We start from the raw sequence: 18,159 nt of genomic DNA on the forward strand, positions 1-18,159 counted from the left end.
AGTCCAGGCTTCCAGAAGACACAGGAAAGTGTGGAATAATCTCAGTATTTCTATGTGGAGATTAGGTGGAGACCCAGTAGCTTGCAAGCCAGTTCTCCTGCAGTAGAAAGTGAACCATCACAATGAAAAAGACCCACCTCTAACAAAGTAGAAAACATGAACTGACTTCTTGGGGTTTTCCTCTGAATTTCATGTGTGTGCCCTGGCAAGCACACACACTCCCATCCCATTAAAAACAAACAAAAACAAAAACCCAACAAATTTTCAAAACCCTTTATTGTCCCATTAGAGGTAAAACTCAGTTCCCATGTACTTAAGTTTTAAACCCTCTCCTCTGCTTTGTTTTAAAGATGTTGGAACCGTTCTTAAGGTGGTTTCAGTCCCCAAGGAGACTTGGCATGATTTAGAAGAGGTTCTTCTGGAAGAAATGACGGTTTTCCGGGTGAGTACTGCTTAATTTCAAACATCCAAGTATCCATCTCCCAGGATAACTGCACCGTGAAGTCACCGTGGACAGTGCTCTCGGGGACCCATCTGATTAGCTTCCAGACACTAGTCAAAACAAACTGCGAAAGAGTCATTGCAGTTAAATGTAAGGATATGCAAATCCTTGGCTCGTATATTAGTTTTTAAAACATAAAATAAAATATATGATTTACATTTTGCATTATTTGTATGTTTCCTTGAAGATCAAATCCTTCCCCATTCAAAAATCTCTTCTGTCATAATTTATAGTATATCAGGCATGATATGTAAGTCCTGAGTAGATTCAGGGCAACACACTCAGCCTGCCAATGGAAGAAAAATATCTCAGCTAACTCATACATTATTTTATAATACTTTCTAAGGGAATCAGTGGCAACATTTGAGTAAGTTTTATGTTAGTAGCAGATAATTTGCTATAGATACCTGCTCAGCAGCTTCAAAAGTGAACAAATTGTTTCTTTTTCCTCAGTCACCAACAGTCTCACAGGCTCTTAAAGTATTGGATATGTTGAGGTTGAAACCACATGGGCATAGGAAATAGATCAACATAGGCATCATATGTGCTATTCAGTTGAGAGCCATTGTTAACTAGAAGAACTTGAAGAGGAATCACATTTTGACATGAATTATGTATGAGACAAAATCATATTCCTATACTCATTTGAAATGTTTCATAAAATAACACATTGGCTACTTATTGATAAAAATAAACTTGAATGCCAAGAAATAAGAAAAGGGGAAATAATGTCTATAGTCTCACCACTTCAAGTAATATTATTTGTGCCCCAGATGTCTTACATGGGTTTCACTTGTTTAATTTTGTGTTTGATTTTGGTAAAATGAAGGAGGTTGATTGTAACTTTCAGTAGATTCAACATTGAATAGTAGCGAAAAGCGTTCTCCTGCCCCTGTTTCTTTGTTTCTTTTAGCATTCTATTTATATACAGATTTATTTACCTCATATACTTGGGATCACTGTTCAATTGTCTTTGGAGAGAAAAATGAAATGAAAATAGCAGTAAATGAAGTAAAATTTCAATTAGAAATAGGATTGTCATCCAAACATGTGCCTGGTACTCTGTGGCATAGATCTTCTATAGTAAAAACTGAACAATCTGTTGGAGAGCTTAGACTTCCTAGTTCATAGCTGCATAACAATCCTTGTTTCACTCATACAATCTCCCTAAATCTATTTTTGCAAATAATATTTGCAAAACAGTGAGTATAATTTAAGATTCATGCTTAAAGCACTAGGAGAGTGGCAGCATTATGGCCTAAATGCCACCCAGGCTTTCTGGTGGAATTGTACTTGGTTTTGTTTTATTTTGTTTTGTGGCTAAGGTCTCCTTATGCCAGACTGGCCTTGAACTCACTATGCAGATAAGGATGATGTTGAACTTCGGACACTACCTCTAGTAACTGAGAACTGGGATTACAGGCACGTGCCACAGTGCTCAGCTGCAATGTCATTATTATTTATTATGTTATTATTTTTAGTTATCTACACTGAAAATGAGATGACTTCATGTATAGGTTAGGCAAAGCCTTAATTTAAATATTCAAAATAGTGAAATCACAATTCTGATTTTAAAATATGATTTCTTTGGCCATTTTTAGGCGTTCAGCATAAAGTGTGGGCTGAATCTTGCCACTCATTATGCCAAGTGAGTTACATTAGAAGGCAAGCACATTGGAACCTTAGCCTATAAATTGAAAACCATAATTATCCAAATGGGCTGTGATCCAATATAGAGTCCATTTAGATTAGCAAACAAATTATGGGCATTGAGGACTAAATTTATAAATGGCTGCCTGGCATTCATTGTTATATCTGTAAGCCTGAAGTATAAATTTAGTCAACATTTATTAAATGAATGAAACAGTAATGATATAAAAGTGAAATGTGATAAAGTCTATAAGAACCTTCTTCAAAGAATCCAGTCGTCAAGTAAGCTTGAAGAATATAAGGAAAGTGAGTCAGAAACAGCACCATATAATCCTGGTAATCCAGGTCCATGTTCTTTCCTATTAGAAAGGAAAATACCCTTCGTTTTAAAATAATTATTAACCAAACTTTTGCAAATAAAGTCATGGAGGACACTAACACAACATGCTTCAAAGTCCTTAACAAACAACTGTGTGACTCATAATTCTTTTTTTGTTTGTTTGTTTTCCTACACCTTTCATACATTCAGGTGTTTATAGAAGTTTGTGTGTGTGTGTGTGTGTGTGTGTGTGTGTGTGTGTGTGTGTGTGTTAGAGAAAGGGAGAGAGGGAGAGAGATAAAGATAGAGATAGACAGAAAGGAAGGGACTGAGGGAGAGAGGAGGAAGGGAGAGGGAGTCAGAGACAGAGAGGACTGTTTAGATATCTAAAAGCACAGTCTCTGACCTCATGAAGCTGAAAAAGTCTTCTGTGTTATACTTCTTAGTTTCAAACACTGACTTTTTGTTATCAGTCAGTGGAATTAAATTTTATTGTATAGGATTATTTCAGTCATGGTATGTAATTTGTAGATAATAAATATTTTTAGTCTTTTCATTATCTTCTGTTGTAATAATTTTAAAAATCATGCATATTTTGGTAGTAATTCTATATTGTAGCTAAATTTATCTTTTTAATGTTTCTGGAATCATTAAATGTGAGGTTTACATTTCACATCTTACCTGTATTGCTTGGTGCATTAATAAAAATTTCAACTTAAAGGGAGCTTAATTTATGGAGAAAAAAATGGCTTTTAGCAAATGCATGATGTGAACCAAAAGACTTGCCAATATAGGTAATTAATTTCAAAATTACAATTTGTTCTGTCTTGGTGGCTTTCAAACAAAATATATTTCAAACTTGTGCCTCTTGTGGCTGCTAGGACATATTTCTTTGGCCTTTACACTACATTAAGAAAAATTCTTTAGCATAATTTAACAATTATGAATAATTAACATTGTACTGTACAGGAAAAAACTATTTAGATATCTAAATCGTGTTAGGAGATGGCTGCATTTAGAAACACATATCCTTCCATGGAAGCAGCCCACATTTTCTTCCCAGTTCCTGCTGTGCATATTGTCACGATTATTTCTTTGGCACTCAAGCAGACAAAACATCTTTGGGCAGAGTTTACAGAAATATTTACTTTCAGCATTCTGTTCTATCAGCCAAAGTTCATACATATATTGTGGGCTAGCAATTGGGATATTTCACTGTCAAGCTTTGTTTAATTTTTCAGTGGGGAACAGAAAAAGAAAACCCACAACACATTAAAGCGATAGCCACATACAATGAAAAGCAGGAAAATGTTTCAGTTTCTATGTTTCTATTTGACACTTGTGTCGTTCCATTTAAAATAAAACGCAGTTTAAAAAGATCAACTGAGCTATGCAATAGCTTGATAGGGTAAATACACAGGATAAAGATTTAAGGTCATGATCCTGGCATGTACCTTTTTATAATTTTTAAACACATTTAATGTTAGGTTAATTTACCTGTATTGCCACCTCCATGAGACCATGTTATTATGAGTTTCTTTTAGATTGAATAACTCATAAATCCTTGGATTAAAACCAATGCATACACTTTGCCATCTTGAGATCGGTTTTAAGAAAATACCCACCTAATCACAGAACATTCCAGTGGTTTTTGTTACAAGATACTTTTATTCTGGGTGAAATCATGTAATAATCACTGTATAGAAAGAAAAATATTCCTTAGCAAGAAAATTGCCATTTCAGAGTAAAATTTTAATAGACAGTAAGAGGTAAAGCAAAATTGGCATTGGTGTCAGATGAAGAAATTAAGTGGCGTGCTAGTAAATGTTCAAAATAGCATTGTAGCACTAACATACAGCCTGGATCTAAATGAGATTTGCCAGCAATTGTCTGAGTTTGAGAGGAATAGGTGGAAAAAGAGAGGGAGGTGGGAATGGGAAGATACAAGAGAGGGAATAACAACTTAGACGTAATCTGAATAAATTACTTAAATAAAAATAAATAAGAAAGAGAAAAAAGGAAAGTCTTTACTATATGCTTCTGAGTGAGCAGGTTAGTTAATGGAGCATCAATTTCTTCTTGCATTGAAGATTATAATCATGAACTCTGAAAAATTCTCTTTTTACGGTAAAATCATTGTAAAAATCAGTTCTAGATGCTGGGCTTCCATATTGTTGTCTTTTTAAGGTAAGAAGATGTTTTAAAAATAACCAATACATGGTAGTTTTTCACTTTAACCTGACAGTATGGATTTTCCTTTCCTGTTCTTCCAATGGATTTTCCTTTTGAGTCAGTGAACTGTCACATCCAGTCAAGGCACCTAGGGCACAAAGGCTTTATTTATAATTATATTGACTGCAAAGAATTTTGAGGTTGTTACATCAATAACACTTGCACTTTAAATCCAACTTATGCAGTATTCCATGAACACCTGAACAAACAAATGAAAGAGTTTAATTCTCATTCAAATGTAAAATATAATTGGTGCTTTCCAAAGCCCAGTCTATTAACTTCTGAAGAAGAGTCTCTTCCATTGCTGAGTGTAGACTGAGCTGTATCAGGATCTCCTGGGATCAGCAGCTTGAAAAGCTTTGCTATAATGAGTGAGTTTACCCAGAAGCAGAAAGACTCAAATGGTATATACTCACTTATATCTGCATATTAGCCCAAGGGGCATGTCCCACGAAAGCCTTCACTTACCAGGAAACTGAGACAGAGGGGAGGACATTCTAGTGGGACTCTAGATGAGAGAAGCATGGGAGAATGGCAAAGTAGAAGGATCCAGAGGGTCCTAGAAGCCTACAAGTAGAACATTATGATAGGCAGATTTGGGCCCAGGGATCCCGCTCAAACTAAGGCACCAGCCAAGGACAATACAGGCCATAAAACTTTAAACCCCTACCCAGATCTAGCCAATGGACAGAATATTCTCCACAGTAGAGTGGATAGTGGGATATTACTTTCTCACGTACTCTGGTGCCTCACCTTTGACCATGTCCCCTGGAGGGGGAGACCTGGTGGTACTCAGAGGAAGGGCAGCAGGTTACAAAGAAGAGATTTGATACCCTATGAGCATATACAGGGGGAGGTAATCCCCCTCAGGAACAGTCATAGGGGAGGGGAATAAGGGGCAAATGTGAGGGAGGGAAGAATGGGAGGATACAAGGGATGGGATAACCATTGAGATGTAACAAGAATAAATTAATTTAAAAAGGAAACACACACACACACACACACACACACACACACACACACACACACATAAAGAAAAGCTTTGCTAGTGCACAGAGTTAATAACAACTAAATGAAACTATCTGGGAGAAGTATAGTAAATTGGAGTCATAGAAAATCCTGAGAAGATGCTGTTTTTAATTTTTTTAGCTTGAACACCCAATTACATTTGCAATAGCAATTTCATAGGAAAATGCTTATGTTTTAAATGGAATTCATATTTGTCACCAATTATTTGTCACCAATTATTTCTCAGAAAGCATATAGCTTACTTACAGTTGCAGGCAGTACATAATCTAAGTTGTTATTAATTTCCTGATACAAATAATAAATACATTTCTATTAAGTAGGTGATATGATAATCTTAATCTTGAATGTTGACATCATAATATGACCCTATTAACTCTGGTGTGGGAGTTTGTTTCATGTTTTACAATTTACATATGAGATAACACGTTTCTATATGCTTTATGGATGATTTTGCTTTTGTTTTATTAATGAATATGAAATAAAAATTTAAGCACCTATACTTTCAAATAATGTAAACCTCATATTTTATTGGAGGTGATGTTAAATTTTTATATTCCTTGAACCTTGACTGTATAATTTCTTTGATACAAACCCCATGAAGTTAAGTTATTTCTTTAGTCACATAAGAAATTCTTATATGAAATGGGTAGAGGAGGAAAGTTGCCATGGAAATTTCTAACACATTGAGTTTCTGTTTTAGTTCATGTGTTTCAATATTGTAGAAGCCAAAAACAACCCTTTAAAGTGGAATGGTTATTTTGAAATATAAATTTTATATTTGTGGCTTGATACTATTAAATAGTAAATATATCGTTTCTATGTAGATACAGTGGGCTGACATTATTTTCATCACAGCTGTCTTTGTGATTGATAATTTCTTGAGAAATCATGATTATATTTAGTAATTACTATCACTCATTTAAGCTATAAAGTAGAAAAGTATTGGGAATCTCTAAATTACTCCATTAAGTTAACACACGTCCTTCATCATTTGTTTCATTTGTGCACCAGACAGGTTGTACAGAAATTACTAAGAAAATCGTGTGCTCAGTTTTGCCATCAGGTTTGATGTGCAGCACTTTAGCTCTCTGTGTGTCTGTGGTGGGCAGGCCCAGAGTGGCCCACCTCAGAAAGAAAGGCAGAGTGGGAAGAATAGGCCGATGAGGGAAGGCAGAACTGTCAGGATTGTCAGGGAGGTACAAAGAAGACTGTAGGAAGGCTAAAAGGAAGCAATCAACAAAAAAATTCTGAGGCATAATGGAATTGTGCTGTTGAATTCCACTTCTGAAGATGAAAGAGCACACAGAGGAAGGGCTGGGTGGAGAGGGCAGAACTGTGGGCAGAACTGATGTCACCTTAGAATGTTCAAATTCCATCTAAAGCACCAAGGAAAAACATAGCGATGCCCGTCTTTGTCTTACATACAAATAGAAAGAAAAATAGAGTATAATAAGTTAAAGAAATAGGTAAGGAAGGGGAGAAATGTAGAGAATTTAGCTTTTCCGGACTTAGTATAGAGCAGGAGTTCTCTGTAGGCTCATTCAGCAGGCAACAAACATGACTTGTCCAACCGCAGGCAGGATCCCTGAGGACTCGTAATCAGGAAGATGGGCTGTGCTCTTATTGTTTGCCTCACTATTTAGCACCCTCTCTTCAGCTTCTTTCACAGATCTTATTTCCAGTTTATATACTATTTGTTGTAGGCAGTGATGTTTCTCCGACAACTTGCTAACGGTGTTAACCAGTGAGTTATCATTTATTGAACGCTGCTTTTGCTTCTTATTTTTTAGGAACCGACAACTATTTCAGCAATGGAGCTCTCTACTAAACAGGTACCAGCCTAACACACCACACTGAACCCTGTGGTTTTGTTAAATTTGCATTCAACCCTGATAGATTCACTTGCTATCCATCATATTTTATAGATTGCTTAGCAAGTGGGATGTAAAGAAGCAAAGAGCAAAGAAGTATTATTATAACCAGCGAATGAAATGAATGTTGCATCATCTTTGCCTCCTTAATGTGTTACCCAGATCAGTATAACAGTGAACTTTAAATATTGATTCATAGTACTACAATCTCTAATTTACTCAGCCCTCAATAGTGTTTTTCATGCTGTAACAGTGTACATACACGTATTTTAAATTTAATATTGTTGCATTACTTTAGAATAAAAGGTTTAAATTTTATTTAATTTTTACGTAAGTATGAAATGTACACCTTATAGGTTGATTAGAGTAAGCAGTTGATGAATATGTTTTGAAGATCTTAACAAGCATGCCCTACCTTCAGTAGTATTGTAATCACGAGAGAAGAAAGAGTGGCTTTCACTTTTGGTTAAACATACAATCAAACACTACCAAGTAGCATATTCTAGAACTCTAAGAATTCAGAGTTTTAGGGTAGCCAATGATTAGTCTTTTCATTTATAACATATGGATATTTTGGCATGATATAAAAGAAAAACAACCAACTCCCCAATACTGACCTACAGACATGACACAAAGTTTGATTTCTAAGAATTATATTTTCTCCATCTTCAATCCAGTACATGAATGATAATTTTAGAAGTGACTTGATATACTGAACTGAAGTCTATTTGTAACAAATATAGTATAAAAATTAAAGTGACCTCGGATGTCCCTAGCTGCTGTAAAAACTTGTATGTACAACTGTGAATATAAGAGTCAGTTAGCTATAGTCATTTCTTATCTGTTTGCCTGTCTCGCCTTTGACAGTGTGTTACCACTTGAACAAAACACTAAGTTATGGTGCCAACAAAATGGAAAGTGTGGCCTTTCCACATAGACATATCAAAATAGACTGATAATCTCCAAGATATTTAAACTCAGAGTGCAGATGCCATTGACTCGATACTGCTATCTGACACCTCATTAACATGTGTTCACCTGTTCTTCAAATCTAAAAATTGTCACATGTTGGCAAGGAAATCCGGGGCCTTCCAGGATAGAAGCTAGACAGAGATATTATTTCCTGTAATGATTTTAAAGGTATTTATTTATATTTATTCTCTGCTATCCTTGCTGAATTACCTCTAAATCCAACTTAGAAAAACATCCTGTTTGAAAAAAGTACTATTTTTAAATATTTTAAAACATTGCTTATTAATACAACATTCAATTTTTTTAATGTCAGTTTAAATTACCACAATAAAAGAGTCCCTGGCTTACATTGGCCATTGAGGAGGAAAGATGAATTTCATTCAATGTGACTCAATTTCACCCACTCTTAGGCACATTTTTAAAGTGAGACAGCATTTCAAGAGGGACACATGGCAGGGTAATATACCGAGCATTCTAGCTAATGAAATCACGTCCTGCTCATGCCCCAAGATGCCGTGAGGAGGCTAGTGAAATCTCCTGCGGTGATGTTAAATTGGGCAGAAAAAGCACATCAGGTTCCTAGCTAGTCATTGGATTGCACTCAGCGATGCCTGCAAGCCCCTATGTTTCATGTGGATAGCATGATTATTTTATATATCATTAGTAATCCTGAAGAATTAGGATAAAATCAAAATGACATTGAATTGCATTTAATTTGGGGGCTATTTATTGGACTCTATGTTTTCATGACTGTAAATCAACTGGATGGCTATACTCTTCGCTTTTTCTCTTTTTCTCTGTACATTTTTTTTCTATTTTTCTCCTAAAGGCATGTGTCAGATGTAGACACTTTGTTTGGGTTATTCTTTTCCTACTCAAATGTCATGTGCTTATAAATCTATATTTGTGAATTTGGCATATGCTTCTTAAATATTAGTAGCCAAGCGTGAGATCTTCTGACAGAATGACCAATTTGGTCAGTAACCTTTTCAAGCAGGATCACAAAGCTAGGGCTAACAGCCACACCCATCTCTAATCACTTAGGAGGGGAAGGCAGCAGAGTCTGGAGCTTAAGGCTAGCCTAGGCTGCAGGAAACTATCTCAACAATAGCAAAAGAAAAGAGGATGTAGTGTCAGGGTACTCATGTCCTTGGTGTTTGTTGCCAACCATGTTTCTGGTTATTGCTGCAATGCTGTAAGCAATCCCACCTTTGCTTAAATATTTTGCACCTGCTTCATTTTTTTTTTATCACATTGAGACTGCCTTTATTCAACAGATTTCTAAGCTCATTCGTTTAAAAGGATAAAATATGTTCTCTTACTGAAGAATCAACATTTCTTAAACTACGTTGGTTTATAACCTCATTCAGTACAATTCTAAAGTTGAATTAGCAAAACAAATTATGCATCGATTAATATACATAATGATTTTATTTCTCTATTTCATTGAATAGAATAGGAATTTTAACAAGAAAAATGTATGTACAAGGATATGGATTTGTTTTTCTTAACTCTTATTTTTATTTTATTAAAATATAATTAGCCTTAAGAACTGGATTATCTCTGAAAACATTTCTTAATAGTTTCTTAAATTTCAGTATGCACTTCAGCCTACATTCAACTTACATATATATATATATATATATATACAAAGCACAAAACACATAAATGCATGCAGGCACATGTGTACATATATATATGTACACTATATATATATATATTCTGTAAGTGAAATCACAATATTGACTATGTCTGTTTCTGATGATTAGACTATAATGTCAAAGAGCATTCTGTTGTTTACAATGAAATTGTTCGAAAACTCAATTTTCATTTATACCTTAGAAAGTTAAAATATACTTTTGAAGTATTTTGCCTCTGGATTATCACTTCCATGTCTCAGAATTAATATAAGTTTTAAAAATTTGTTTCATTTTTGTTCATTCTATATGTCTAGGGATTGTCATAATGCGACTCATGGGTGTGAGAGTCAGAAGTCAGGTCTTATCTCCCATCATGTGGTCCCTGGGATCAACATCAGAATATCAGGCTTAGCAGCAGCCACCTTTATCCAATGAACTGTCCTCTGGCAAAACATTTGTATAACTTTTACTTAAGGCTTACTATATCATTAGTCAATGCTCCAGTGAAAGAAAAATGTGTTTTTCTCTTTCCTGTTGCAATCAGATGCTGAGAATGTGTTTCTACTTCACTTAAAACTGTATTAATGGCTAGACTTTAGAAGAAACTATCCAAAACAATTTCTATTCATACATATAATTCATTGTTAAAGAGCCTAAATAAGTTAGTTTTTTAAAAAGAGTGTTCTTCTTAATGCATTCACAGCAACAACTGTACATTGGTTCAGCTGCTGGGGTCACACAGCTTCCGCTGCATCGCTGTGACATTTATGGGAAAGCCTGTGCAGAGTGCTGCCTTGCCCGGGACCCTTACTGTGCCTGGGATGGGTCATCATGCTCACGCTACTTTCCTACTGCCAAGAGGTAAGGTGAACATTAAAGGGAGATGTAATGTGTCATAGCATCCTTGTCTATTTGCTTCATAGAACAGCCCTTTATAATTAACATACTGCCTTTCTGTGCAAAGAGAGAGGGAGAAGAGGTAGAAAGATGATAATTAGAATTTTGGTTGCTACTTTGTTGTTTCTTTCATTTTCCTCTTTTCCTAAAAAACACAAAACAAGCAAAAAAATGTATACTAGGAAAGTTGAATACTAAATGAAATAGAACAAATAACCAAAAGACTTTTAAGATAACAACATAATATCTATCTCTCATTTCTTATAGCTAGAAAATAGATTTGCAGCTTTATTTTAGAAGACAGAAATATGGTAAAAGGTGCAGAAAATGTTATGAGTAAAAAAACAGAACAAAGTCTAGGCCTTGTACTTTTTGAACCCAATGTGCTATCATCCATAAATCTACTTTTTCTATCTAAAGTTATTATGTCCTGCTTTTTATTTTAATAAGCCCATTCATGGTGCCAAATGAAAAGAAATATCTTGCAGACAGGAATTCATTTGCCTATAGAATCTAAAGAATATATAAGAACCTAATCCTAAAATATCAAAATGAAGGCTTAGGCAATGCCTTATTTAGAAAAGTCCTGGCCATCAGAGGGAGAGGACATGAGAATGACTGCCCAGCAAACTCTTGTGCTGGATATGGTGTGCACATCTGTAATCCCAGTGATTCTACAGGAGCTGAGATGGGGAAAAGACACAGGTGAATCCCTGAAATCTCACAAGACAGCTAGCCTGGTGTGCATATGGCAGCAGCACACAGCAAAATGTTCTGCCTCAAGCAAGGTAGGAAGAGTGCACTAACACACATGTTTGTGATCTCAGATTCACACATGCAACACGGCACACGTCCCAATGCCCCAATACATAAAGAGAGACATAAGAAAAAAAATCAGGAGTTTCTTCCTACATTTAAAAATGTTGCATTGATGTCATCAATGTATTAATATTAATGAACTAACATAACTAAATATATCTCCTTATTTAACTCAAAAATTTTTAATTGTCCCTGTTATTACTGCATCATCTTGTCTTTACAGGGTTTTCACTTGAAACATAAAACTGCACAATAAAATATTATCTGCTTATACATGTATGTGTATATTTCTCATGCATTCTTGACAGCTTGTATTATATTACTACCTTATATTACTATTTCTATAGTACTAATAATATTACTACTATATTACAACAATTTTCTTACTACCATGAATAGTGACCTACCTATTCAAACATAAAAAAGTCACTACCATCCCTAAGCAGGACTGCACCTTAGGAACAATATATCTTTGTTTTAGCATGGACAGTATATCCAAAGAAAGTCTGTGTTTCAGCCTTTCACAGTAGTGAAGCACATTTTAACAACTACTTAAATGATTCCATTGATGTTTTAGATAATATTGTTTCAATATTAAGTCATCTACAACTGGGGCTGTAGAGATGGCTCAATGGTCAAGAGCACTTACTGCTCTTTCAGAGGATCCCAGTTCAGTTCCTAGCCCCTCATAGATGGCTTACATAACATTTGTAACTCCAGCATCAGAACCTCCAACTCCTCTTCTGGTCTCATGGTATGCCCATAAATTCACAGAGATGCACAACATACACATAACATTAAGAAATACATAATGTCTTTTTACACAAATACCTAGAACTTATATTGTTATACAATTAGAACACAGAGTCAAATCAATACTAAAGGTAAAACTCCTAGTGTACACTACATACAAAACAGTGTTTTCAAAATTCCATATTTAGGTGCTATAGTACTTCTATAGTTTGTTGAGATTTTACATTAGAAATATATTTAGTTTGAAAATAGTATGTATTGATTAAAGAAGCCATGTATAATTTGATATATTGCAATATACCATTATCACAGTGATAATTCTAAGTTATTAAACATTAAATTTGTATCCTTCTTAAAACTATTTAGATCTAGGGTACTTTTGGTTTATTCAAACATACATATGGAATTCATATTTGAAGTAAAAGTGAGGACTATTTCCTTTATAAGAAATAATAATGAAGAACATTGCATGATTTGGTAGTGAGCGGTTTGAAGTTTAAGTTTTTCTTATCAAAGAGATAAAAATACCTATAATTTAAAACTTGTATTTATTTATTTATTTGAAAGTGGTTCTCACACACCCACAAATTAAGAACAAAAGAATTTTCATAAGGGCTTTTGTGTCTCTTGTGAATTAAGAATTTGCCTTAACCTAATTTCATGTGTCTCACACTAGGTATATCTCTGAAAAGGATGTGTAGAGGCCTTGCAACTTACATACTGTCTCTGGTGACATTTTTGAGGCTTAAATGATTGAGAAAGGCTTTCCCAAAGGCTTTGTGGTTCAAGTTTCACAAGTTCTCTTGCTGGCTCAATTTTCAAATGTACACATCTGCTTGATAGTTTCACTACTTCTACGAATAGAAATCTATAAATACTTTAGACTTCTAAATTTATGAATACAGTAATGAGTTCCATATTTACAATTCTCAATGGCTATTAAAAGTGCTCTTTCCAAGGATGGAAACTAATTTTGTAGCAAGATAATGCCTTTAAAACTGATGAAAACAAAAAACAAAAAACAAAAAAGAATCAGTCAAACACACCCAAACTTTCCCCATGGGTGATACACAGACATTCACCTTACCTCTTATCCCTCAGTCTACGCATCTCTTTTACATCTACTAGCAGAAGCTCATCTCCCTCTCCAAGTGTGTCTAACTGCAAAGAACCCCACATACAGTTTAAGAAGCCTGGAAGGAGACCTAACTGTAGTTTGATGCATATATACCTCTTTTCTGTGAAAGAGTATGTCATTTTGGTTCACCTGCTCTCCTAGAAAAAGGAGATTTTGTCTGCGTCCTCTTTCTGTAGCACTCCCAAAAAGTTTAAATCAAACAATCATCCTGCATCTGATTTTTGTCTGGAAAAACCTGTGAGATTTTTCAGATGGAAATATCAATAAATCTCCTAACCTGTCTTCAACTCCCCCCAAAAAATTTTTTTTGTAGATGTTTTTTCTTTCTTTTCTTTGGTGCACAAACTGATTTGCAATCATAGGATAGGGCTGTCGTGGTGGTATTCAGCTGAAACGCCTGCAGGCTAGTCATAACTGTAGAATGAGACGCTATCTAAACCAAGGAAAGAATAAAATGCTGGAGATGTAGTTCAATGGTTCAGCACTTAACAATAGTCTCTGAGTTCAATCATCAAATAAGACATCAAATAAAATGCAATACACATGCTGTTCTATAAAATACTGATATAACAAAGTTTCAGTTCAATAAACGAAAAAATTCTTAATTTGTACATTCTAAAAGTAGACAATAATATATTTTAAATATATGTATGAGCAATGAGAAAAATTGTCACTCATGTGATTTCTAATTTCCCAGCTTACACCCACATTAAGGATCAGAACAATAGTTCAATTATGTTTATTGAAGAAATGGGTTGGTGTTCCAAAATAATTGTACTTTATTTCCTCTAGAATTAAGTTCTGACCTTCTCAGAGTTGGCTTTTTATTTACTGATACCTGGTAGAGAATAAGCCACAGTCTGTTCAAAGGGTCCATTTAAAAGACTTCAGTACATTGTTTCCCAGTTTGGTTTTGTAAAATTCTTTTGCTTTTTGGGGTTTGTGTTTTTGTTTTTGTTTTTGAAACAAGGTCTTTCTGTGTGGTCTCGACTGTCCTGGACTCACTTTTCTGTGTAGCCTCAGCTGTCCTGGACTTGCTTCGTAGACCAGGCTGGCCTCGAACTCATAGCAATCGCCTGCCTCTGCCTCTCGAGTGCAGTGCCACCATGCCCTTCTCCCCGGCTTGATCACCATGCAGACTCCTCATACAGCCACACTAGGTGCAAATGAATGTCTTCCTCGATTGTCTGTAGTATTCACTATATACTTGATTCTTCGTTTGCATCAGAAATTCCTAACTGAAAAAAAAAATAGAGATCGAGTAATGTCTCTTGAATGCAATTTTTTTAGACGCACACGACGACAAGATATAAGAAACGGAGACCCACTGACTCACTGTTCAGACTTACAACACCATGGTAAGTTGTCACATTTTAAAGTTATTATTATTATTGTTGTTGTTGTTGTTATTATTATTATTATTATTATTAATTTTTTCACATTACATCCTGACTATAATCCCCTACTTCTTATCTTCCTGTTCCTGCCCTTCCTCCTTTTTCAGCTCTATTTCCATCCGCTATACCTCTGACAGGTGGCATCCTCCTCCCACACCTTCTGACCACAGCCTATCAGGCCTCATTTGGATAGACTGCATCCCCTTCATCTGTGTTCCCACAGGGCCTCTCCGCTGAGGGGCAGTAATCAGAGTTCTTGTCAGAGGCAGTCCCCCATACCCTATACCCCATGTGGAGAATGAGCTGTCTATTGGCTAAATCTGAACAGGGGTCAAGGTCCTCTGCTTCCAATGTCCTTGGCTGGTGCATCAGTCTGAGCAGGCCCGCCTGCATTCAGATCTGCCAGCCTCCATCGTCTCCTTGTGGAGCTCCTTACAACCTCCTCTCCTTTCGTGCCCCAACTCTTCCATGCAACTCACACTTTACCTTTGTACCTCTGATGCCAAAGTGATAGGACTCCACACACCTTTCCAAAAATAGTTGGGTGGGAAGTATGGTCTAAAGAACACACAAAACAGGAATTTTTTTTTCTAGAAAACACTTAGCACCTTTATTAAGAACAATAACAACAACACTTGTATAAACTAAGCATGGTGGCACATGCCAGGAATGTATTGTTTGATCATTGGTATAATAAATTCAAGATTTTAGATCTTAATAAGATATAGAATTCAAATGTTGTACATGAATAAAAAAAGAGAAGTCTATGAACATACTTTTACAGATATAGGCAAGAGAAATTTTCATTAAAATATATCAAATAAATGTAAAATAATTAGTATTAAAATGGACCAAGCAAGCCACATATATATGTACACACACATATATATACACACATGTATATATGTATATACATACATATATATATGTATATACATACATATATGTATATATGTGTGTATACATGTATGAATACATATATATAAGTACATATGTGTATGTACATAAATATATATATATATGTGAGTGTGTATGTGTGTTCTGATGGTAACCCAGTATGCTTTTCCTGAGCACTTAAGTAAGGCAGACAACAAAGCAATTACATTAAAATGCTAGTTGTATATTTCTTTGAAGTGGGCAACTTAGAATCAATATACTGCTACAAGGTATTGAGACATTTTATAGGTTGGAGTTGCTTATTTAATCTGAAACATCGTACAACCTCCATTTAAAATGTATGAATTACAGTACAATCTCATTCTTCTATAGTTCAATTTATAAAATTAATAATGAACCTGTGCTTCCCTCTGCTGGGGAAATGTATCAATGACAATGACACTAATAAACAGTTAAAAACTAATAGCTAGCATGCAAAGCATGAACATTGTAATTCAACACAATAATCCAGCTTTCTCTTCAAGTGCCTTTTACAGTAATCACAAAACACTCTTTTTATATTTTAGTTAATCTTGATTTGATTTACTAGGTGTGTAGAATATTCTTTTTTTTTTAATGTATGCTAAAGGGGAACCACCACCACATGTAGCAGTTGAGCATGAAACTGCAAAGTCTGTTACCTTCTTGAAATGCACAGCCCCATGTGTGTAATTTCAATGTGTTAGAGTCAGATTCATAAATCCTCGGTAGCACTGTGGGAGAAACAGGAGATGTTGGAGCAAATGGCTTCAAATCCCGCACTTTTAAACATCCGTGGCCAATGGCTTGCCTGTGGGTTACTCTCCTGACTCTGGAGAGGAAGACCACTGAGTAGGAGCGAAGGAAAGTGCTCGTACTAGGACACTCTTTCTGTTTTTCAAGTAGCACACTCCGCTTAAACAATCTAATATGTACTCATCTTCCATGAGCTTATTTCAAGTGAAAAATATTATACTATGATTCCATCATTTCCTAAATAAGAGAATATTAATTATTAATTCATTATATTGAAGAATGTATGTGCTCATATCTTGAGGGTTAAATATACAGATGAGAACTGAAAGGAAAGTAAAAAGAAGGAGAAGTTGTTTTCAATTGGACTATAGTCTATATGTCTGTACAGGCTTTGTTATATTGCTGTAATAAATATAACATTGTGAATATGAGAAACACTCAGTGATTTTGAGTGAACATGAATGAATTGCCTAATTTTTCAAGGAATAATGGGAATACTTAACATTTTCATTTTCTAGGAGAGACATAAACAAAATGCTATCTATTATTCATCCTGAAAAGAAAGTTATTCCTTATTTTCATCATCAACCTCATATTCAGAAATTAAATGTGACTTTTAAAATATAATTTTAAAGAAATATCATTATGAATGCTAAAGTATGTCTCAGTCAGTATAGTGACTCTAGTGACTCATGTGTAAGAAGCCAGGATCGGAGGAGTACCCTTGAAATCTCAACACTTCTGAGGCAGGCACAGGTAGATCCCTGAAGTTCTTCGGCCAGTTATAGTATTCTAATTAGCTAGCCTTATGTCCCACTGAAAGACCCTGACTCCAAAAACAAGGAAGACAACTCCTGAAAAAGAAAAATATTGAAGATCATCCTCTGGTCTCCATTTGCACATGCATACCACACTACTACATATGTACACACACAAACATATGAATATGCACTTAGGCCTGAAAATACACAGCGAGAGAAATAATACCATGATATATCATTCATGTTATGTATCTACCACAAAACTGTTGTAATAATCATTAAGTGATACCTCCATATGTTTAGCAATCTAGACCCTTTGTAGGAAAGATCTTATACTATTTCAAAATAATATCTAATTGGAATAGAAATGTCTCATATACAAATGGGAAAATTGATCAGTGGCTTTCAAAAAGTAAGGCTATGCTTAGATAAATATTGTTAACCACTGAATGGTTTTTACTTGGGGTAATTTTGCCTATTTTGAAGATATGTGTTGGCAGCATTATGT

At 35.1% G+C, this 18,159-nt stretch overlaps 1 protein-coding gene across 3 annotated transcripts in view; it reads left to right on the forward strand.

Moving 5' to 3' along the window:
* The window catches only part of SEMA3A (semaphorin 3A), a 460,613-nt gene that overhangs the window by 424,429 nt on the left and 18,025 nt on the right, over positions 1-18,159 (forward strand). For all 3 annotated transcript variants that reach the window (XM_084786809.1, XM_084786811.1, XM_084786810.1), the window contains 4 exons: positions 351-442; positions 7,523-7,564; positions 10,919-11,076; positions 15,113-15,180. In XM_084786809.1, the coding sequence (XP_084642935.1) occupies positions 351-442; positions 7,523-7,564; positions 10,919-11,076; positions 15,113-15,180 (360 nt within the window). The remainder of the gene's footprint in view (positions 1-350; positions 443-7,522; positions 7,565-10,918; positions 11,077-15,112; positions 15,181-18,159) is intronic.

This window comes from Acomys minous (genome assembly GCF_964271855.1).
Source record: "Acomys minous genome assembly, chromosome: 6".
In the NCBI taxonomy this organism is placed as follows: domain Eukaryota; kingdom Metazoa; phylum Chordata; class Mammalia; order Rodentia; family Muridae; genus Acomys; species Acomys minous.